Raw genomic sequence first — 24,270 nt, 5'->3', positions numbered from 1 at the left:
AAGTACGTAGACATTACACAAGTCATTACTCATGGTATCCGTACTATACATATATGGTGAAATTCTGATGGCTGAAGACAGTGAGACTTTATCGTCGATCTGGCAGAATGATGATTTCATGACCCATTATGTTACTCACATAAAAGAGGATAACACTGTTTTTTCCAGCGTGACACTTGACCTTCAAATAATCAGACTAAAGATACTGCTGTTACTAAAGCTTTGTTTAATTGACAATAAAGTGAAATAACCCGGTTCTACGGTTCATGAACATATTGCAAACTCTCCAAACAGCCGTGAAGTAAAGTCAAGACTGATGGAGGCAAGAGGAAATACCCATGGGCTGTCTGCAGGCACACTGCCTTCCCAGGGGACATCGGCTGTCTTTGAATGGGCTAAGATACAGATAAAGGAGAAAAAATATCTTCCATGTGTCAATACTCCTGTTATTAAGGTCCTGTAAAGTTTGTACATTGCTGATCAAAGGAGGAAGGTGAGACAATAGGAGAAGGAAAAGGCAGGGAAAGCATGAAGCTGAGATCTGAAAATCTGGCAGAAAAATTGGAGAGCTACAACTTTCAGTACAAAGGAAATGCATCAGACCTGAAATGCATTTTCAGGTTAGATTTTCAAGTAGTTTTCTTGGTGATATAAAGCCTTAAACATTAGTTTCCTATGAAATGAGTGTCTTAGATGTTTTAGTTAGGTCATCAAAATAGCCTCCTATCTAGGACATAACTTTGAAAATTTCATTTATCCCAAGTAGCTATTTCATAGTCCCGAGTGGGACAACATGTAGAGAAAGCTTTTTCCCTTCATGACCACCCCAGCAAAGACAAGCCTTCCATCCATGTGTTGTAGACCTTTTGAAATTGAAAGATCAACCCAAAATATGGAAGATTGAATCAGCTTCATGCCTTTGTCCATTGCCAAATATAGACAAAAATGTAATAAAAATTACTACATGGAGAATAATAAATTAACATCTTATCTAGAGGAGTTTCATATTGTTGCAATATCCCTCCTGTTTGGTACAATACTAGTACAAATCATATCTCTGTCAGGGTAAGCTGGTATGCATGTGGTATGTAGGCCACAAATCCATTAGCTACAGGCCATTGTAAAAGAATAGCAAGAGATTTGTGTAATCCGTCTAGAACTGGTCATTCACGGATAAAATTCATTATTTGATTAAGATAAGGCTTTTAAGCTCTCTCAAGGATCAGGGCCTTACTGTGTATAAAAACCTCGCCTTTGTCCCCATGAATGTATTGAACAAAGCAAAGATGGGAGAGGTTTGGTGACGTGATGTCTCCATGGTCACATAGGAGCCAGGTCTCTTGGTTACTAGCCCATTGCTCTACCTGCTGGGCCATGCTTCTTCACAGAATCACCTATGCATTTAATATGTATAAAATACAGTAGATGTTCTCTGTGTGTGTGTGTGTTTGTGCTTAATAATGGAGCAAATGCCAACGGGGTACTGATCTTCTAAACCCAGACCTAGTACTGTCAGAGTTCACTGGTGACAACTGATATTTATTGGTGGTGCTTAATGCTAATTCATAATGTAGCCTGTCATTGAAATATTACAAACCAAACTTCCAGTCCCTGCCATTAGCAGCTCACAGGCAACGCATTCATTTCCTCTACCGTGATAAAATATGCACAGCATACTCTTTCCTCCTGATTTGTATCAAATGAAGCTATTTGATGGATCCATCATGCTCTCTTAGGTACGCATGATAAGTAAATCCAGAAGCATTCAGTAAATATCCTCAGCTGCAGAGATTACCAACAGGGGAATCAATTATGTAAATTACTTGGACCTTTAGAGTTAGACATACGGACCAAGACTCAAATCAGCCATCAAGAGAAAACTTCAGCTTTCTCCTGAAATCTAGAAAGCTGTTTCACTTTATTGTAGATTTAAGCCCTTTTTAGCTGCTACATTTTTCCTGTAAACACTGGGAGTTTAGCCTTACTGATAGCAATGTTTTCTTCACCCGCGACACTTGTGCAACACAGAATAGCTTCATAGGAAAAGGCAAAGCAATCAGTAAACTGCGAAGCATTGGACTCAGGATGCTTCATTCATTTAGGCCAACAATTACTGAAGAACATGACAAACTTGCTACTTTAATTTAGCTTTCCCACAGCGTTATGAACAGGAGTAGCACCCTACCAAACTCGGCGGGGGGGAAAGGGCTAGGTGGAGGGAGGGGAGATTTCAGATCTTGGAAGAAGGAGCTCAGACATCACACAGAAGACACTGTGGGTCTGCTCCAGACAGTCCTGCAGCTATCCACTCCTGATGCTTTTCCACGCCCTGGTAAAGGGATTCAGCAGAGCCAGTCCATAGTCCTGCCAGCCTCTCCTGCCCTTCAAGATATGTCCACCATTGCCCTTTGTTCACTGTTCCCTCCACATCAGCTCCACATTGGCCCCCTCAGGACGGGTCCTCTGCGGTGTCTATCCCATGCCACCCCCAAATACAACCTTTAATATTCCATCACTGCTTCACTGAACCATCTCCTTCTGCCTCTCATTATTGCACATTTTTCCATCACTTTGGGAGAATCCTCCTTTCCTGACTGTCATCCCTAATCCTTTATCTCCAGATGCAAATTTCCTCCCTCCCTGTCCATCTGGGTTTCACACTGATGCCAGACCCCCTGTCACACCAGGGAATTACGAGCAGAGCTTTTGAATCCAGGAGACATCACAGCTCACTGCAGGGAAAACAGCACGCTGCTTCAGGACACCGTCTTGATAAACCCATAGCCTCGTGTGCTGCAAGGCAAGATAAATGACTACCCAGTGCCTGTGCTGCTGGGCTTTGAATGACTTGTGCAGCTGGGGACGTTGCAGGATTGACTTGAGCCAAGGAGGAGGCTGAGCGCAGGAAGGAGAAGCCAGATGTCACCTCGACACCAAGCGTGCGTGCGATTCCTCTCTACCACTGCCACAGAGCACCCGCCTCCCATATGTCACTGGGTTTTCCCTTCCTTTTTCCCTGTCCTTCCTAGTCTCCCAGCAAGTCTTGCCACGTCTTTAGAAACTTCCCAGTTCCTCTTCCCAGTGCCTCCCAATTCACACGGCCTCTTCCTGGGGGCCTGCAGCTGCCTTTGCTTGCTGAGCTTGAAGCTGGCGTCGTGCTAGGTCCTGTCACATGGACACCCTGCTCAGGCCATTGACGCTAGGACACCTTTCTCAGCCGGGGCAGTTGCTTCCTACCCAAGGAGGAAACTTGCTGAGGTTCTGGTGCCATGCAGCAGCAAGATCTGCATCTTCTCGCTCATCTCCCTAGCGTACCTCTCCCAAGAGGGTAATGAGCCCTCTTATTTAGAGAAGGGGTCACCTTTAGGCTTTTCTCATGTGGCTTTGAATCACTGCCACTCAGGAAAAGACCAGACACTGAAGTCCTGCTCCTCTTCCACTCAGCACGAGGACATGTACTTGTGTTCTGGAGACAGGGAGCTCACAGGGCTCACGGACAGACCTGGGCTCTGCACCCTGAGCTGCTCCTCCTCTGCTGAGTGTGTGCATGGAGGAGCTGGTACCCAGCTAAACTGTCCCAGAGAGTCCCAGCTGCCTTTGATGACAGTCTTCTGTCTCAATTAGCCCTTTAAAGCCAGGTTTAAGAAAACAAAACAAAACAAGAGTGGAAGAGAAGGGGTCTTCCTACAGCATGCAAAGCTCTGACACTGTGCAGCGTGACAGCTCTGCCACTGAGTGGATGAGCCCCGGTGTCTGGAATGAAGAGCTGCTGTAAATCGAGCGTGCACGGCTCTGGCAAGGACTGTGAGCACAGAGGAAAAATCTACCTAAGCATCTAGCTCTCGCACACGTGCAGAGGCACTTACTAAGCCACAGTAACTGCGCTGCAGGGTATCTTTTGCCTTCTTATTGTGCACGGATTAAGGCTTGGCTGCCTTGATGAGAAAGCTGTCCTGATTGCTCACAACCGCTCAGCATTCCCAGTTAAAACTGTTTTAAAGAGACAGGAAAGGCAATCAGAAAACGGTTCCCACTCCATCCTTTAAAACAAACTTGATTTTAACACCTAATTATGTACAATACAGACTCGTTCCTATTTCCTTTGCCAAGCTGCTGCTTAGTTTTGATCTCACAGGATGCTCAACCTCACAGGGAGGGAGGCTTTGATTAGGAAGAAGCAGAGGCTGTTGAAATGGAGAAAACCTGAGCGAATAGCGAGACTGTCGGCACGTTGCTGTCTCTGCCACTCACCTGCTCTATGACCTTGGGCGTGTTACAGTGCCGTTTGGGGCTGTGGTTTCCCTGCTTTTAAAGGAAGAGGGGAGGCAAGCATTTTCCTCCTACACATCATGCTTGGAGAAACAGGACTGCAAAGTGCTAAACTAGAGCAGTAAAACCATTCCGGTAGCCTTCCAGAGAAGTAGCAGAATACATCCATCTTTCCCCATCTTTTTGAGCACAGCTAATGAAGAGAAAAGAAAATCCCTGCCCTGGCTGAGAGCAAGCAGCAACTGTGAAAGCGATGCACCGAAATGTAGGAAACACGCTGGAGTGCAGGAATTCAGTTACATGGCTGTTTGCAAATTAATGGCTAAATCAATTAAATGAAAGCATGGGATTTCTCTTGAGGAAAGTCTAGTCACAATCGCAAGGAGAAGGGGAGGGGTTGTGGAGTGGGGATGACATAATCACGTTTGCGAATCACCAGCAGTGTGCATGCTTTAATCCATTAATGGGGTTTTTATCTGTGATCATAAAAAGCAGGTTACATTCAGCCTGGAAGGGAGTGAGGGTTGGAGGAGAGGGGAGGGGAGAGAAAGAGCAGGAGAGAGAGAGAGACAGAAAGCAAGAGAGAAAGAGAGCACAATTCACTCGGTGAATTGCTTGCAAGCTTTGGGCTGATAATTAGGGATCTCAGGAGAGCAGTTTCTCAGAATAACCTGCTCTCCTTCGAATGGACCGAATGGAGACAGTGGTTCAGTCCTGCTGATATTTTTTAAGCCCTCCTTGCAGTTTGATGGGCATTCCCAGTGCTTTTGTGCACGTCTCGGAAAGCGTTGACGTGGAAAGGAGCAGCGAGGAGGGGGAGGTTGGAGAAAAAAACTGCAGCTCTTCTAAAAATACGGAGAGCATGCAAGAGTGCGAGCAGGCTGGGGAGGAGGGTGAGGTGAGCGCGCCTCGCACCATGTTCCCCGGGTGCCGGCGCGGCACAGTTTCGGAGATGTCCCTCCTGTGACTGGACGCACCATGAGCATCTGGGAGGTGATCCTGGCTTTCGTGGTGGTGGTGCTGATGCTCGTGGCCCTGCTGGCCAACGTGCTGGTGCTGATGTGCTTCCTGTACAGCGCCGACATCCGCAAGCAGGTCCCGGGATTGTTCATCCTCAACCTCACCTTCTGCAACCTGTTGATGACTGTTTCGAACATGCCCCTGACCTTGGCTGGGATCATTTTCAAGAGCCAACCAGGAGGAGATCAGATCTGCCACATTGTGGGCTTCCTGGAGACTTTTCTCACCACGAACTCCATGTTGAGCATGGCAGCTTTGAGCATTGACAGGTGGATTGCTGTGGTCTTCCCTCTAAGTTATCACTCCAAAATGAGGTACAGAGATGCTGCTCTCATACTGAGCTACACGTGGTTACACTCGGTGTCGTTCCCGATAGTGGCAGCTTCTCTCTCCTGGGTGGGTTTCCATCACCTCTATGCCTCCTGCACCCTGTACAACAAGAGACCAGAGGATAGGACACAGTTTGTGATTTTCACTGGGGTCTTTCACACCCTCAGCTTCCTCCTCTCCCTTATAGTCCTGTGTTTCACATATCTAAAAGTGCTGAAGGTGGCACGGTTTCACTGTAAGCGGATTGACGTGATCACTATGCAGACCCTGGTGCTGCTTGTGGACATCCATCCCAGGTAAGGTGCTCGTGTGTTCAGCAAGTGAGACTATTCACTGCAGAGGAAGCGAGGCTGGGGTTCAATGTAACGTTAAATACAGTTTGATCTGTATCACAACAGGGCATGGGGAGGGGGAGAAAACAAGCATCTTTCTTGCCAGTTTCTATTCTGCATGTTTCTTGGTCCTTGTGTTTCTTTTTCTGGTTGTAGAAGCAACTCTTTTTTGTTATGCTTAAGGGCTTGTTTCGGGAGGGAGAGCAAAGAAACAGGCAGTTTTGGCTGAGCATGCACTTCCCTTGGAGATAGCGATCAGATCACTGCCCTTTGTCTCTGAAGGTGGATTAGTGGTCGATAGATTTGCATTTTTTGGCATGGTCAGCCCAAAACATTGCTGGATCCCTGAGAAGGAGCAGGCTGAGGCTGCACATGTCCCTTCGGTCGGAGTTCAGAAGGGAAGCCGGGTGCTGCGCGTGGCTCCTTTGCCCGGCAGTTTCCCTATTGCGCTGCTCTCTGTAAATTTATCTTTCCTGAAGGCAGAATTGTAAGGGAATAACATCTGCAAAATGCATACGCTTGAATGCCTGTACTTAAATCCAAGTGAGAGAGACTTCAGTAGCGATGCTAATATGACAAGCAAGGGATGTATAAAGTTCATTTCAAATGAAAGTCTTTAAGCAAGCCCCTTGTGCCTAAACACAGGAGGAGAAAAGTCTGCAAGGGCTGGGAGGATAATGGGCTTGAAGGCAAGCAGCAAACGGGCATGAATGTGTGCTGGGATTCTCTGCAACAGAGTCCCGTCAGGCATCGTACACAAACTATAAATCCTGCGTGAATAGGCTATGTCTGGATCTGGAAGGGATGTGGATTTGGCTGGAGGAGGGAAGGTGGGAGAGACAGTTTTCCCTGGGTCAGTAAGGGGTGCGTAGTGGTAAAGCTGAAGGAGAGAAAGCCTTGCTGGATGGAAGCCCAGGGGTGGTGCTGGGCAGGCAGCGATCCTGGCGAGGAGCTGGGGAAGGTGCCCCGTGCACGGGGGAGGAGGAAGTCGGTGTGTGCTGTGAGTATGTGATGGCTCTGCCCATGAGAAGCAGAGAGGAGACAATGGAGAGGACCAAAACAGGCACGTTTGGAAGGATGTGGGACCGGGCTGGTGAGAAGGGAGCCGCAGGACAAGCCAGAGTGATCTGCCCCGGGAAACGGGGATTTGAGAAGTGAACCTGCACAGCTGAGCCAGGATGGAGCAGGACAGGGTGGCTGATGGATCAGCCTGTCCTGGCTGAGGGCTGAGAGGCTGTGAAGAGCTGGGGCAGATCGGGCTAAGACCCAGGTAGGACTGGGACGGGGTGGCAGAGTCAATGAGTGAGCTCTGGGAAGGGAAAACCAGGGGCACTGGTCGCAGTGTGCAAAGAAATCAGCCCCGTTTGCTCAGGGGAACTAGCATGTCTTAGGAGCGGGTGACTGGAAAGGAAAGGGTCTCACGTATTTGCCTGGAAAAAAGGGAGAAAATGGTTTGGCTAGGTAGGGCGACAGAGCGGCTGTGAGGGATGCGTGTGCTGCTTGGGAGAGAGTCAGAGACGGGATCTTAAGGTTCACACTGTCTTTGTCAGAGACTGAAGGGAAGGGAAATGTCTTTCAGAAAAATGCTGTCAGCTGGCAGCGCAGGGAGGCGTCTGATACAGGGGAAGAAGTCTGCCTGGAGGAGAGGAAAGCTGAGAGCAGCCGAAGAGGGCAGTCCCACGCCAGACATCCCACCTGACCCCCCTTGCTGTCCTTTGCTCTGCAAGCTGGAGGGGAACACCAGCTCCCTCCCTTTGCAGCCAGCCAGGAGCAGAGCTGCAGGACTGAAAGCTGCGGCTGTCCTCAAAAAAAGGTCATATTTTGGGGATTCCTAAGCCTAAGGCAAATCAGTCTGAAAGGATCAGGGCAGGACAGCACAGTCTTAGAGGAACAGAAACATTTGCTCAAAATTCTCCAGTTAAGCTGTTTGATCTGTCTCTTGACCAAGAATGCGGAGCAGAACTTCAGGCAAGTCCTGTTCCTGAGAAACACATGTATAAATCTTCCCTTATCCCCCAAGTCACAGAGAGGAAAAAACACCCTTCTGCCCTACATGCTGTCTGGTTGCTAAACTGTGCCTCAACTGGTCTCAGCTCCCGCACGCGCTATGAGATACAGCGGTTACTCCCAGGGCAGTGCCATCGACCCACTGGGGCTATTTGGAATAGCGATTGTGATGCCTAATGCTTAAAGTATGCCTGGACTGCACAGGAAAGTTTAGAAAAAGGGCAAAAATCTCCATGGTATTTCTCCTCCTCTGCATTTTTTCCGGTCTAGGTTAATTTGAGGGTGTCTCTGCATTTTGTAATCACCTCACTGAGGGATGGATTCAATGGGGCTGTGGGAATGATACCTCCGTTCTTCAGAGGAGACACAGTTGCACAGGCACTTTGCTGCGAGTAACTCGTATTGCCAACCATTATTTATCTCTTGCATCAGGTTATTCTAATCCCTCTCTCTAAGAAAGGAGAGTTTGAGCTTCTTTTCCAGACTACAGAAGCGGTGGCTGGTTTAGCCTATGGTAGTGCTGCCTTAACCGGTGACAGCTATCACCGCTGCAAGGGTTAGACCTCGGATTGCCTCCTCTACCGTGAGAGCTGCAGAAAGGCTGCGGTTCTCCTGGAGCAGTCAGTGACGTTCATTAAGCTCTGACATAACAAAGGCATCATTTGAATTATGTAAGTGCTATCCATATGGGCAATTTCAGTGTTTACTATAGCACCTAACAGCATAGACATGGGTGCTGGGAGAAGCCTGTAATCCCACCTTAGAGTACCCTGACTTCTCTGGCTTTTTTGCACGGTCTAGTTTCATTGCTGAGAAATGTGTGCGGACAATTTTCTGCTTCCTATGACTCAGAATCCACCCGCAAGCAGGTCCAGCGCCAGGCATTGTGATAGATGGCTTTATTACCTGTGACTTGGAAAGACACGAGTGATCTTCTGAAGATCGTGCGAGACAAGTACAAAGGAAGCCTCTAAATACCACACAAAATTGTGTGAATGTTTGGGGCACGTGTCCTTTCAAGTTAGCTTAGGTATTTTTACTGGATACTGCTTTTTCTTGACTTTGTTCTTAAGAAAAAGATATCGTAGGTATTGTGAGAAGTTTGGGCAAGACTTCACTTAAGTGCTTAACCCATGCATTTCTTCACCCAAATTATTTATACTATCTTTTTGGTGTATCCAGCTTTACAGATTTTAAGGTCCAGTATCTTATAAACTTTGTTTAAAATACCAAACCTTCAAAGGGATATATCTCAGATTTTCCAGGATATCAAAATCTTGAAATGAAAGCTTAGTCAATAATCCAGTTCTATTACTAGTGTCACTACTGGACCTTGCATACGTGTTCTTATCTTAGTGCATAAAAATGTGTGCAAAAGCAACATAGCCATCTGTATACATTGTCTACATGAAGGAATGAGATAAAATACCTTCGTCTGTGATGTGGTATTTATTAGCTACATCTGGAAAGGCTGAAAAAAAAAAATTGGTTGAAGTCTATCAGGACTTTTCAAGTCATGTGTGAGCTCCAGGAGTCAAAGACAGCTTTGTATGTGCCAGTAAGGAAAAGATATACCTGGGGAAACAGTTAGAGCAAAAAATACAGCACCCTCTACACCTTCACAGCACCCAAATTGAACCTACTTTGGAGATTTCTCTTCCTAGATCGCTGTGTGCCTGGGATACTATGAATTTAATAACGCAGGTCTTAAGCGAAGCTGTCGAACCTCTAAGATCATCTGTCTGCACCTAAAATTACTCCAAGTTCTCCAGCTTTTGCAGAACTGAAAGCACATAGGTTGCCTTGAAAAGGTGGATATTTTTTTCCTTCTCAGCTGTCATTTCTCGCTGCAAATAACTCAGACATAGAACATGTAACACTTTTAGATGTATTTTCATTCTACTTAGGCATATTCTTTAAGAGTGAGATGATTTGTTATTTCAAGCAGGAAAACCTTCTCCTCCAGTATTTTGTTCATTTTGCCATCCATCGTAGTTGCTCTTGGGACTGGCAATGTAAGACCATATGTAAAACATCTAAGAAAACACATTTTCTTTAACACAACCAAAAGGGGACATAAGAACTCACTGCCACATGGATCATCAAAGCACGCTGAGATCCCCGGGACATAACGTGTTTAGATGATGATCAAACATTTGCAGGTACAGCAAACAGCATAAGGGTATGGCCATAAACCTTGCAGCCATTGACATATGTGAGTGTGGAACCTGATAGTGAGCCACCAATTACAAATTTACAATAAAACCAGAGACACCAATGCCAAGCAGTTACAAAATGCAGCACACGGGCCAGACCATTCGGCTTGCCCGAGACATGCGATTGCTTTACCACGAGACCTGGGCATTGAGTCGACTCGTAGCAGTGCTGCTATGTGCGTAGAGAAGGATTTCAGGAGTACTGTCTGGTGCTGGTTTTTCTCTTTCCCAAAGGGACTAGTTCAGGTACAGGTGGCCCTGGGAGATACAACTAGTGCTGCCCATCCAACCTACCTGCCTGGAGAAGACAGTAACCCATCCGCTTCCCTCAAAACACACAGCCAGCACAGGAGTTACACAAGCGGGTAGAGAAGGAGGATGGTTTTTTTATGTGATCACTCCTTTGGCAAGCAAACGTGCTGATTTCAAAGGGGATTTCCTGCAGTGGAAGCGTGGTCTCAGCCCCGTGCTCCCATCACCTTGCTGGCACACCAAAGGTCTTAAGCAGTTCTGTCATGGTGAGACCACCACTGGGAAACTCAAAGGAGAATCTCTTGTCCTAAAATGTCACAAGTAGGAACAACACCAGGGTGTGACTAATTTGGATCTGCTTAGTCGGGAACAAGTCTGGTTTGAGGTGAGGAGTCAGAGCATCACAGCGCTGTGGATTTGTTACACAATTCCCGGCTTTGCAGAGCGTTCAGCACAGGGGCTGTGCAAAGCTGCACAGGCTGCCGAAAGATTTATGGCCACACGGTTCACAGCTGTGGGGTATCGTGATTGCTCCAACGTTGGGCTGAACGTTCAGAGCACGTTCCCCCCCACCCCCCCTCATTATGATTTTATTGTGTTTAATTGCTTATCTTGCTGGGAAGTTTCTCCTATCTAAGATAGTGGTGTTGGAATTGCTGTTTCTAGGGCAGGAGCATGCTGCCTACCCCACTCTGGATATTTGCTGCATCTCTGAATATCATGAGGCAAACTCAGGTCTGCAAATACAGCTTACAGTAATTCAAAAAAGAGCTGCAACTGAATTCAAGGCTGAATTCCATGAATTTGACTATATATAAATCGATATAATGGGGGCACGTGCATATAAATATATTATCGTGTATTTCTCAGTAATTGTTTCTGGAGGGTGAGATGATCATGCAATGCATTAATACTTGGTATTGTCCCCTATAAATGCAGCGCACCTGGTATTGGCTTATGCGAATACAACACTTAGTGGAACGATTGATTGCCATCATTCCATAAGTAAAGCCATTAAAATCTGCTACCTGACGTTATGATTCATGTTCTTGTTTGTGTTGAATGTCACACAGCGTAAGAGAGCGTTGTCTAGAAGAACAAAAGAGACGGAGGCAGCGAGCAACAAAGAAAATAAGTACCTTTATTGGTACTTTCATACTTTGTTTTGCACCTTATGTAATTACAAGGTAAGTGTGAACCTACATACTGGGAAAGACTACTGAGATGCGCTCTTTACTCAGAGAAGTAGGGCACTCTGAACCAGAAAATGATTCAGGTCTCCTGTGAAAATTTTGTGCAATGTTTCCACTCCTCTGACAGCTACTGCATTTACTGAGCTAACGAAACTATAAAATGGCACAGCACTCACACAATCCTGATGGAGTCTGTGGGTCAAACTCTGTTCGGTCAGCCCAGTCGATATGTTGGTCGCGTGAGGATGATTTAGGAAGTCAGTCCACAGGACTTTGCAGACTTTCAGGTCACTTTTTTCACCTACTCCTCAGATTGCCTCCCTGGTTCTGGGGGTGATCTGCAGGGGAAGACACTTCTCTGAATAGGTCAGGTCATAAAAATCTGGCCAAACATGATCCACTTGATGTGAGAACATGGTGCGCAAACGTAAATGATAGTTTTGTTTGACAGGATAGAGTTTATTAGTCATAAACATCAAATACCAGAGCTGTTCAGGCTCATAGCTGAAAAAAATCCTTGTGATTTATGGTCAGATGTCCTTATCTATCTACCAGCTTATCTTTGGAAATGGCTCCTATGGGAAACACAAAATTACTCCAATGAAACATAAAGTATTAGAAAGTCAGTATATCCAGAAAAGTGTTACCTAGTTGTTGAAGGAAATTTACAACTTGCATTCATTATTAAGCCTCTGGAAAAACTGAAATGCTGCTGTGCAGACCAGAGGAAAAAAACCCCAAAAAACAACTAACCTTCAGTCAAACTCAGATCCATCATAAAAAATCATTGAAAAAGCTGAATTAAGACTCAGTATAAGCAGGCATGTAGCCAGCCCAAAGTTTTTCCAGTTCAGTAGGATGTCTTGAATTTCTATTTCTAACAAAACAATTCACAAGAAGGTCTTGTAGTCTCTTGGTAAAAACGGAAACCTGCATGTCACATTGGTTTTATGTTGGTGATAATAACAGCTAATTGATTCATGCTGTTTATTTGTAACAATGTTGCAAATAAATTCGTAACAGTGTTACTATATTTACCTTCGCTTTCGCTTACTAGTCACAAGAAGACACTCCTTGCCACACACTTTAAAAGGGTATAAAAGGATTTATTATAATGGCATTGAGCCTTAATTCTCAGGCTGTAAGATATTGGAGTATTTGTCTCACCAAAAATGGTTAAATTTCATTTTATGTTGGGTCTCTGAACTTAATGAAAATCGTCGCAGTCACAGAATAGCTTGCGGCTGCATCCTGAGTGACGCCGAGCGCTCTAACCGGGACTGTCAGAAGTATTTCTGTGCCTCTCTATTGGCATCTCAGGCCAGCATTCAGGTGCCACCTCCCCACCACCTCTTAACTCTGGGGCATCCTAATCTGTGTCCCAGTAGCCCTAAGATCCAGAAGAGGGGTTAGAAAAAATCCGAACCCTCCTCCCTTTAGTCCACACAAGGATCACTGAAATGTTCCCTTGGGTCTTCAGCCTGCTGAGGACCAAGAGCTTTGGCACAGAGAGCGACTGTGAGAAGAGTCAAGACGTAGGGTCTTGAGTGCATGAAGAATGCTCAAAGGGTTGGGCACTGGCCAGGCATGCCAGGTGGGGTGAAGTCTATCCCTTTCCTGGCCTTTTCAGGTCTGGCATGCCCAGGGGGATCACTGCACAACAGGCTACAGGGAATTCATAGAATCATAGAATCACAGCCTGGTTTGGGTTGGAAGGGACCTCACAGCCCATCCAGTCCCAGCCCCCTGCCATGGGCAGGGACACCCTCCACTAGCCCAGGTTGCCCAAAGCCCCATCCAGCCTGGCCTTGAACACTGCCAGGGAGCCAGGGGCAGCCACAGCTTCTCTGGGCAACCTGTGCCAGGGCCTCAGCACCCTCACAGGGAAGGATTTCTGCCTCACATCTCATCTAAATCTCCCCTCCTTCAGCTTGAGGCCATTCCCCTTGTCCTGTCACTCCCTGATAAACAGTCCCTCACCATCTTTCCTGTAGGCCCCTTCAGGTACTGGTAAGGCGCAATTAGATCTCCCTGGAGCCGCCTTTTCTCCAAAGAAAAAGAATTCCCTCTTTAGCTACTTGAATCCCCCCACCCAGACCTCGCTGGACCCTGCACCGCACGGACAGGTATTCGATGCCGTGCATTGCTGTGCTTTCCTGTGCCTCACACGTATGGCCGAGGGTGTCGAAGTCAAGGGGAGTAGGAGGTTTTTGAGCTTTATTATGTAAGGAAGTATTATCTTCTGGACTACGTCCATCGCTTTGCATTCACGAGACAGAGGCAATCAATCACTTTTGAAGGCGGCGAACAGAAGATAGGCGATGAAGTGTACAGCTCAGCCTCTCGTTTGGACAGCCAGCTCTAAGTACTTCACGAACGGAGGCCTGAAAGCAGCAAATCACAAGGCTTTACTATAACAATATCGCTCTGCTTCCACACCAAAACCAAATCGCTGTCTCTAGCAATTCCATGAACCAGCAAAGGAGTTGTGCTTGTAACCCCAGCCAGGTCAATTCTTCTCTGGGTAAACCAGAGTTTTTCAGATTACATTAAAATGAAAATCAGATTAGGCACCTCTTTTATCAAGAAAACACCCTTCTAATAGTTCAGTGGCTGACCTTAAGTAGTATATCAGTAGAATCCAATTCTTCTTGATTCTTTTCCACTGTACCAGTGTGACAGAGGTATTACCCCATATTATTTGTTTCTAGGCATAGCTTGTTTCTTGGTTTGTAAAAATGCTGTTAGTACACATCTCTTCTTTTGCTATATTTATCATTATGCGATTAAATAACATTGTTCAAACCCTATTTTCTCCAAGGAGCTTTTTCATAAGAAAAATTAAAATAAGTCATACCAATTTCTAATATTAATTTCCAACTCCAGGCATTTCATACTGAAATACAGAACTTTGCTCATGTAAGTTAATAAGTGCTGTCAGTGTGTGAGGAAATTGGCTTTAAATTAAAAATCCTGAAGTAATATCAGAAAGAAGTTCATAGCCCCAAGCCCTCAGGTTACAGAGGAGGATGGTGGAACAGGCAGAAGATTAAAATTCTCTTGTATCATCTCTGGGGGACAAGGGGTAAACAAACAGTGTTTTTAAAGTAGTTGCCTGTCCTCTGCGTGCAGATCCTGCTCAGGTAGACAAGCAAGTTGAGAATTCCTCTGCAACTTAAGTTCTTGCCTGTCTGTGCACATAAATGCATCGTTTTCCTATGCAATCTTAGGTTGACATCTTCAAAGAGAGTGGCCTTCTAGACTTCATCAAAAGCCTCAGCTGATGTGAGGTAGAGATATTTTCCTCCTGGATAGAAAAAAATCTTTTGGTACAAGCTGGACAGTGCTGCTTGCTATCTTCGTATCTCTGTGCTGCCTTGCTGCCCTCATGTCTCTGTGCTGACAGGTGGTTCCTGCAGCTCTGGGGAAAAGCAAAAGCTAAAAGCAATGGTTTGCTACAAGAGGTTTGCAAGATTAGCTACAAGAGTCCAAAAGTCTGCTTCTTTACAGAAGCTGGCCAGTTGTAATATATGTGCCACCTAAGAGACAAAACTGGCTGAGGGTAAGTCGGCTAACAATCAGTGCAATGTCAGCTCTGTATCAAGAAGCAACAATTAAAACAGGGCTTTTCCACCAGCAAGGCAGCATACAAAAGATTCAGTCTACCAAGCAATAAAGTGAAAATAAGGTAAAATCAACATCAATGTAAAAGTCATGGTCAGCTTATTCATATCATTAACACAAAAGAAACAAGTAAGGCCTAATTCTGGTACTATGGGACTTGTGTGGGGGAAAAAAAAAATCAGAATTAGACACAAACAGAAATGTCAGGAATGCAAGCTCAAAGAGCTGATCCAAATTGTTGGGGAAAGGACTGAAATTATTCTTGTGAGAACTTATCACCTACCAGCTCCAAAATGCAGTGCTAGCTTTGTTTCACTCCTGAACAAGATGACATTTTAGCTTGTTTGATCTAGTCAGAGCTATGGAGACATAGGGCAGTAAAGTTCTCAGGTTTAAGCAATGCACAACAGATATGTTGCCATTGTAGGAGCCTCCAGCTGGATGTATACGTGGTCAGTAACATATTTTACTAAAGCGATAAACTGCACATGTATACAAAGGGTTTTCAGTGTGTAATATCTGCATAAAAGATCAAGGTCTCAATCTTCAACATAGCATTCTCATTTGTTTACTGAAAGAGAAAGAAAATAATTGGAGAGCCATTTGACATGACACACATTACAGAAGTATAAGTTTCTAATGTATTAGCAAAGTATCACAGCAAAACAGCTTATAGCTTTGAAATAAAAAGACAGTAGAAGAGTGGCTTATGAAAGCAAGATAGGGAATTATGTAGCTGATACTGTAGAATCTAATTTACAGGTAGCACTGAAATATTAATGCTCCTTCACTGAAGATGTCTTCTTTTTGGCTGAAACTTTTTATGAAAATTGAAGCTACGCATATAATTTCCCTCATAAATGAGAAACAAAACTCTCTTTCAAAGTCAATAAAGTATGTGATGTGCCTCGAAAGACTGGCATTTAATTGTTTGTACACGAAGTGGAATTGCATAGCTTAGGGTTTAGCTGCATTTCTGTGTTTGCTGCTTGATATCTGCAAATGTAATTTACTATAAAAAACAATACACAAGAATTACAAAATGTGTAAATATCAAGGACACTTAGGGAACATAATCAAAGAAAATATTTAACATTCTGTCAATAAAAGTGTAGGCTTTTTAGTTGATCAGTCGATGAAAGTAAAATTAGGAAGTCTAGTCTTGCAACCCTGAAGTGTCTGTTTAATGTGCTTTAAATGGAGATTTTTAACATCTCATAGAACTGATTGACAGACTCAGACACAAATTGTCATATTTTGGCCATTCAAGGCATCCACTGAATTTAATTAAACTTAATCAAATTCACATCTGTAAAACATTTGGTAAAAATAAATCAACCAGATGAAGTTCAACATGACGAAATTCAAAATGCAAAGAAGGCATCAAATATGCGAAGTGGAGAATAACAAGAAGAAGGATGGCTCATGGTAGATTACAAAGTAAACATGACTCAGTAGGTGATTAATTTCCAAATAGGCAATTCTCATCTTAAAGCATATTAACGTGGGTGTCATAAGCTACGTTTTATTAAACAAGAGAGAATACACCAGATGAGATCCCCCGCCAGCTTGAGTAGATGATAATTATGTCTGAGTTTGGATCCTGCTTTGTAAGAAAGATATCAACCATGAGCTACAAGGAGAGGTTAATAGAACAACATTTGTTTCATCGAGACAAAAGGAGAGAGAAACGGGACAGATGGTGGTTTTCGGTATCTCAAAGTTGCTTACGGTAACCAGCTGAGCCTAGTGCACCCATGGAGAGGCAAGAGCAATTCCCAAGTATTTTCATGTAACATGGCCTGGTCACCTCAAATGTCTCACACGTCCGTGAGCCCAAAGAGTATTTTAGCCAATGCCACCACTCCTGAAAGCATCATCGTACAGGTGCATATCACTTCCAATGGACATGAAATGGAAGTGTCGATGGAAGTGATACACAAAGCAATCAAATTGCGAGCATAAAGCACACAAACTGTGCTCAGCATTAGAATTTCCAAGACCGTGACAGTGGCTAAAGGCCCAACACTGGCCGCAGACCCATGGTGCTGAGCCCAGCACACATATCTAGGAAGGGACAGAGCTTCTGCCATGGAGTCTGCAGTCTAGGCAAACCAAAACAGAGAGAGAGGACAGAAGCTTGTAGTCAGTGGTGTAACAAATTAAGGCTCCTTAGTCCTACTTTCATGCTCAAATGACTGGACCATGCCATCTGCCAGTGCTATTTTAAACAACACGATGTAGCGAAAGTTTATGGAATGAGAATAAAATGACTGAGGAAAAAAAAATAATCCTCATCTTTAAACTGCTTGAAGTACCAATACTTTTGTCATTGCTGCCGCAGAAACCACGTTCAGAACGCTCCTTAGAAAAGGTGCTTTCTCTGAAGAAGCATTAGCAATTGAAGGATTTTCCTGGCAGGTTTAAGAGCACCGGCTGCTGAAGACTGTTTCAGCAAGGATCTTATTTGCCATTGCATAGTGGGGCTCTCTAGCAGCACAAGCAGCTGTTCCTCCTCTAGAAAAATCAAGAGTTTCTCAACAGCTGTAGAGACATATTGAACAGAACTGCTCTTCGGTGTTGCTCAAAGACATAGGGAAAGAAAACCTTATGGAATTATCAATATTTTACTGTCAGAAATACTCTCAGTCACAGTACAAAGTGAACTATGTGTAGATATGAGGAGCATATAAAGCTCTTCCTTCTCTCCTTCTCTCCCTCCCTCCCTCCCTCCCCCAATGACTTTAAAATTTTTCCTTGCTGAATTTGTTGCAAATGTATAAGTTTGGCCTTTAAACTGACTAGTTTTTAAATTCAAGATATATTATGCCATCTCTCAATGGTGAATTTTCCTTTCTTGCGTGCTTCTCCTACAACCCAGACAAACTGTTCAAACACACCAAACTCTCTCTCTAGGAGCCGGACTGGCTAAAAAACTAGATAGCACCAGTGAGGTGGTTTCTCAGATGCTTCAGAGGGGACCTAGAATCATGAGTTCAGACTAGATGTTGGATTTTTTAGATGGCTAATGGTAATGGAATACGAGTCCCATAGGACCAAGCAATGACACTTTCTGTCCTGATTTCAAACTTTAGTGCTCAACAGATGGTTTTGCATCGATATTTAGAAAATTATGGTAGGCTGTGCAGAAATAATTTTTTGCAATACTTGTGGTTAAATTTGCTGTCATGATGGATTCAACGGTGACAGTAAGTGTGAAAGTCAATAGGAAGATTATAGTCCTTTATTCTCTTTAGAGTTATATTAAGTTTGTGATGAACTTCAGCTGCCAGAAACATGATTTTATGACACACACTACTAGAAAAATACACACAACAAGAAAGAATTTAAAGCGAAATATCAAATGAGAAACTTTACTTTCTAACGAGAGATCTTACTAGGACTGAAAACCCTAGTTTTGGGAAAGTAACACACTTTGTCCCTATGGATAAGTTTTGGCACAGGGACTAAAGGTGTAATGGTTGAGGATAGGTTATGTAGGAAATGATTTTATGAGTAGATGCTGCATGATATTTTTCATCAGCAGTAAACTTTCTGTGAAGTGTTGACCTGCTTACCTCAAAGTATTTATGATTCCAAACAGAGTGTTCACTAGACAGAAAAAAAAAGACTAGGTTACAGTACTCTAGAGAAGGAGAGGTCCATTTATCAAGTATCTTGATGGCCTGAGAAAGCCAGATGAGTTCAAAACCCAGCTCTGCATCAGAGATCTGGACTCAGTTTTTAGTCTCCAAAAGGCGTATTCCAATAACAAATAAATAGGCTCTTTTGAATAGTGCCTCACATACTGCTGGAGCTATTCCATTTTGCACTAAATTCTTCAACATTTATTGTGGCAAAAGATCAAGAGAGCCTTCTAGGAGGCCTTTAGGTCCAAGGTCCACTTCCAGGCTCAGTAAATGTACAGCTAAATGTCCAGAGTCAAGGATGCCTTGAAGTTTGGTGGTCGAGACATTCTGATAGGAGCTATGTAGTCCCATCCTTGGGAAACAGACCTCAAGTTCACATTTTCAGTCTCAGGAATGTATAAGGGGAGCACTACACTCACATTTTCATGAGTATGGCTTGCCCTTTTTTTTTTTTTTCCCTTGCAACTGCCCAGGAATAAATTGGGGTTTTAGAGGGGTCATTGGCTTACAGTCGTGCTGTTGCTCCATGTTTTTAACATGAATATTCACTGTTTCAACCTTCCTCTTTCCACAGACTTGTTGAATTATCCTCTGTGGTCCATATCAATTCCCACTGGGGAATCATTTCCAAGTGCTTAGCTTACAGCAAAGTTGTTTCAGACCCTTTTGTGTACTCTTTGCTACGGCATCAGTACAAGAAGACATGGAAAGACATCATAAACAAGATCCTCAAAAGAAGCTCCATCAATTCCTCTGCCCTCACGAGTGAATCGCACAATCGGAATATATTGCAGCTGAATGAATGAGGAGCCTGGTATGGGACCTTCAAGACACATAAAATGATATATGGGAAACAAAAGTAACTGGCCTATCCCTAGTAGCCATCCTGAGCTGTCAAGGTTTCGGGAGGCGGTCATGGACAGCGTGAAGCCCAGTCCGTGGCCCTCCAGTAGCCCATGTAACACCTAAGGGAGGCTGCTTGGTACCTCCTGCCTCAGACTAAGAGTGCTATTGATCTGTGGTCCCGCAGGCTTCGCAGATACAAATCTCCCATTGATTTCCATCAGCAGTTACACATACATATTGGGTAAAAAGCTAGTCCTCAGCAGAAGGACTCATGAAAGTAATGGGAGCAAACAAGTGACATCATAAGATTATTCTGAAAAGCTGCACATGAATATTTGTGCTGTATTTTTCACTGGCTGTAGGTAACGCTCCCTCTGATGGAGCTGCCAGCCTGGCTTTACAAAACCAACCCCAACCCAGTTGCTTGAGTAGGTCCCATATAGAAAAACTCGTAATAGGAAAAGGTTAATAGAAAAATCTTAACCTAGATACTCATACAGTGCCCAACAGAGCTTTCAGCCTCTTCTAATACATATTTTTTCAACAATCCTGTAGAACTGAAGGAAGAGAAAAATCACATTTGAAGTACACTATAGGTTGGATTCAGCCATGTCTTCTCTAAGTTTTTTAAGTAACTTCCACAGAATCCCCTTAGTTTTTTCCCCATTAAGTTTCAGGGAAAAAAAAAAAAAGGTAGACAGGATGGAAAGGTCAGGATGCCTCCTGACTACCTTCCAGTATATCTTAGGTATAAAGAGATGGTTTTTGCCCAAAGCTGCAGAACTGGACCCTATGCCCAGGGGAAAAAAAAATTAAAAAAAAAAAAAATCTCTTTTTCTGAGCTATTATTAATCGTATTTTTTCCTATAGGTTTGTTACTTAAAGGAAAGATGAGTCTAAAACTGAGTTTAAAAGTATAATTTCCAAAGCAAGTGGAGCAAAAACAATAAACCCCCTCCCCACCACGAAAGTGCAGCCAATAATCTGAATCCACATCTGAACGTGCAAACCTCAGGAGGTTTCGTTATAGATCTTTAGAGCTCTACAATGCAGATCTGCATAGTAACATTATTAACATTTACCAGGCGTTCAGTTCATCCTGCAGCTAACACAGGGCTAAATACCAGTAGAATTTTCAAAGCCAGGACAATCCTACATGTCACGCTTCCTCAGACACTGCCACAGTATCTTCATTTTTGTAAACATTGTTTAATTCACTGTAAGTACAATTACAGCCGGTAAATGGCTTCACAACTGTCAGGTAGACACGTGATGCTGAAGCCATCCTCCAGTGACTCATGAAGAATTAGTTTCCTGGGTAATTTTCGGTGACTTCTCTCTCAATTCAGTGAAAACACTATGAAATGAGACAGTTTTGCAAGTGTTTTCTTATTAATTAAGCTGTGGAATATCAAGAGCAATAATTAATCAGTTGTCATTTCTGTTGTTATGATTTTTAGGAATATCAATTTCTAAACCAACTTGCGTCAACAAAGTGTGTCATCCTCATAACAGCTTAAAATTATTTTCAGGTGAAGAACTATTGGTTTCAAATGCTTCACATTTATACTTTGATTAGCAAAAAACTTACTACCAATTCTCACCTTAATTCTGCACATGTTTTTCTCCAGCAAGTGACTTAAAGTCCATAAGACTTAGCAGTAAGTTAACATCAGAAATGAAATTAATTTTTTGCTGGGTGGATCAAGAAGGCTTCTGTCCAGTGACCATAAGGTACACAGTTTCTTTTGTGAGGGCAAACGACAATACATGACCAGATTTTTAATAGTCTTGGTTAATTAGGCTTCATGCATGCAATAGCAGCTTAACATCTGACATAGCTGGTGATCTTAACCCCTAGCCTTGCTCATGTTCTGACTGACAGTACAGAAGTCAGGACCATACCGAGACAATAAGGCCCTGAGTACTAAAAATGAGGAATTACTTTTAGTTCCCACCTCCTGTGTCCATGAAGCAAAGGGCACTGTTTAGTGTCGGAATCCCTGACAGCAAAGGTTAATGAGCTAAATTAGTATATCCCCTATCACTTACTTACACTAAATATCAATCTCTCTCATTTTGCAAACATTAGCCCGCTCCGTCCTGCCAGCTCTACCATGTGCCTTTGATACAACACACTTTACGGCAACTACAATTTCCTTCGTACCTTGCAAAACGTGTGCGCTGCTGAACTTTCTGGCCAGTGATTCAAAGCTCAGACAGGTAACTCAGTGAGGGGCTTCACCCCAAAGTCAACGAACGTGGGGTAATACCTCCGGCGGTCTGGAGAGTCTTGCCTCAGCCCTCGCTCTGGCGTGGTGCAAGGAACCGCGGCAATCCTGAAACTCACATGGCATTACGAAGGGAAGAATTAATATAATGAAGATCGTCAGCTACCATATAAATACAAATCTACAGTTTAACTATTCATTTGGGTTACGAAACGATAGCATACCTACAATAAAGCATACACACAAATACAGTCCCAGAATTTAAGAAGGTTTTTACAACACTGCGTTCAAAATTAGCCCCTAGCCAAACTACATAGCCTACCTCGTCTTCATCATTTTACTTCTTAGGCTTGACATCATTTTCTCAGGGGCAAGAGAGAAAAACACCCAGTTCAATACTTGTTTCTTAAGAAATTCAAGTCATTTTGATGACTTGATTGTATCAGAAGACAGGATATTAGAAAGTTGATTATTAGCGAGTTTAAAAAGATAAAAAGCTCTGTATCAGATTGGCGTAGGTTTCACTAAGACCACTTTTACTTAAGTAAATTGCAACAGGAGGATTGTTAAAGTTCACAGCTTTTGTCAACTTAGACTTCAGGCTGCTGCCAAAGTCAATGGGAGGTTTGTATGTCCCAGAAGGAGTTCAAATTTTAAATCAATTATTCAAATAGACAAAGATAATTCCACGGGGCGGGGGGGGGGGGAGAAAGAAGAAAAAAAAAGGTACATTTAGGATGGCTAGTAAAAGATGGAGAAAAATACAGCATTGGTCTTGTCTCATTATGCTTGTGTATCACAGTCAGTCACTGGTTGATTTATGTGTCACCATGAGCAATAAATCTCTCCCCTTGTATGTGTTTAAAAATTTGTCTTTCTTTCATGGTGCCTTTCTTCTAGAATTAATCTTATAACAGAGAATAAATATAATTTCCCCTTCCTTACATCAGCTCTCTGACACATTGTCATATTTCTACCATCTGAAGCAAGCGAGAGTTGTAAATGCTGGTGCTTGACAAACTGACTCAGTATACAAAGTAAAAGTGATACCCTAACATTTCCTGATGACATTTTATAAGATACTAGAAATATGATACTGTGGCTCGTTAAGTGCTAGATATTCAGCTGAACTCTTATAGGTAACTGGCAAAATTTTCTAAAATGTATGTCTAAGTGATGAATGTAGATATGAGTAACTATCTGTCTGCTGAGTATTATATGTGCTATACAACACTTTCACTCGAGTGGGTTAGAATAATGATGGTAAATGTAATGCACAATACTTGATTATCTGTGATCATGAAGTGGAACTGTTCTCTTGCCTAACGCAAGTGCGCGTGTGTGCGTGGGGGGGGGGGATTTTCCATTTGTTATTTAAATATTTTTGAAAAAGTTTGTAAAGTATGGCTACAATGTGTGCCCAAAATATGGAACTGCATGTGCAAAAATTGTGCAGCTGCTTAGGCAATATGCAGTTTTCTGTTTGTTGGTATCTGCGATCCATATGCAATATCTATTTCTCACACGCATGTTCAATTAACATTTTCTTCATATCTTGTAAATTTGGCAGGCAGAACATTGGCAGACGATTAAGAGAATTTAGTCCGTTATGTCATTTTGCAGATTCTGAGCTTTTTTCTCCGTTCATTTTACAGTCATTTGTATAATTTCACAGCCCTCTCTGTGAATTAGGATCCTGGTTTATGTTATGGTTTTGAGCCAGTTTGAATCTGAAGATCTGGGGAATTGCATCTGGCAAAAACAGTGAGAGATTGATAACAGTTTATTCAATAAGTCCCAGGTCCTCTCCCGACATAAATCAACATAATAATCGGTTGTTTCACCTGAGGATTGGGTCCCACTAGATAACTATATCCAGGTTTTATAGATCTGTCTTCTAAATGTGTAGGGTCCTGTTTTCATGGTATTTACAAACGGGAAGATGTAAACAGGATTCAGGGAGTTCCTCACGTGCATACGTGCCCACTTGCAGTGTCAGGCAAGCACGTGACTCTTCTGTAAATAAGTTCTATCCCTGTTTTCACTTTTTGAGTAAAAGACCTCCACAACCTCTTTTCAGTGGCCCTTAATCAGACTTTTTATAACCTCCCTTATTTCAGGGGGAAAAAAAAGTCAAATCTAGATATTAAAAATGTTCTAGGCAAATCCTGATGAAACCTGACGACTGCTGCAGCAGTAGCCACGCATATCCCAGCATCACAGACAAGCTGAGGTTGGAAGGGATCTCTGGATGTCATGTTGTCCAGCCCCCAAGAGGCACTGACTCTTGCTGTCATTTA

The 24,270-nt window shown here is 43.4% G+C and overlaps 1 protein-coding gene across 1 annotated transcript; it reads left to right on the top strand.

Annotated features, from left to right (window-relative positions):
- Positions 1 to 5,082: 5,082 nt before the first annotated feature.
- Positions 5,083 to 20,025, top strand: GPR26 (G protein-coupled receptor 26). Its single transcript, XM_054832273.1, has 3 exons — positions 5,083 to 5,915; positions 11,500 to 11,613; positions 19,468 to 20,025. The coding sequence occupies exons 1-3, from the start codon at positions 5,248 to 5,250 to the stop codon at positions 19,697 to 19,699; spliced, it is 1,014 nt and encodes a 337-aa protein (XP_054688248.1). The 5' UTR covers positions 5,083 to 5,247; the 3' UTR covers positions 19,700 to 20,025.
- Positions 20,026 to 24,270: the final 4,245 nt, after the last annotated feature.

The sequence above is a fragment of the Grus americana genome, chromosome 7, assembly GCF_028858705.1.
Source record: "Grus americana isolate bGruAme1 chromosome 7, bGruAme1.mat, whole genome shotgun sequence".
In the NCBI taxonomy this organism is placed as follows: domain Eukaryota; kingdom Metazoa; phylum Chordata; class Aves; order Gruiformes; family Gruidae; genus Grus; species Grus americana.
The sequence above is the reverse complement of the archived record's forward strand: the minus strand, read 5'-3'. Positions and strand labels throughout refer to the sequence as shown.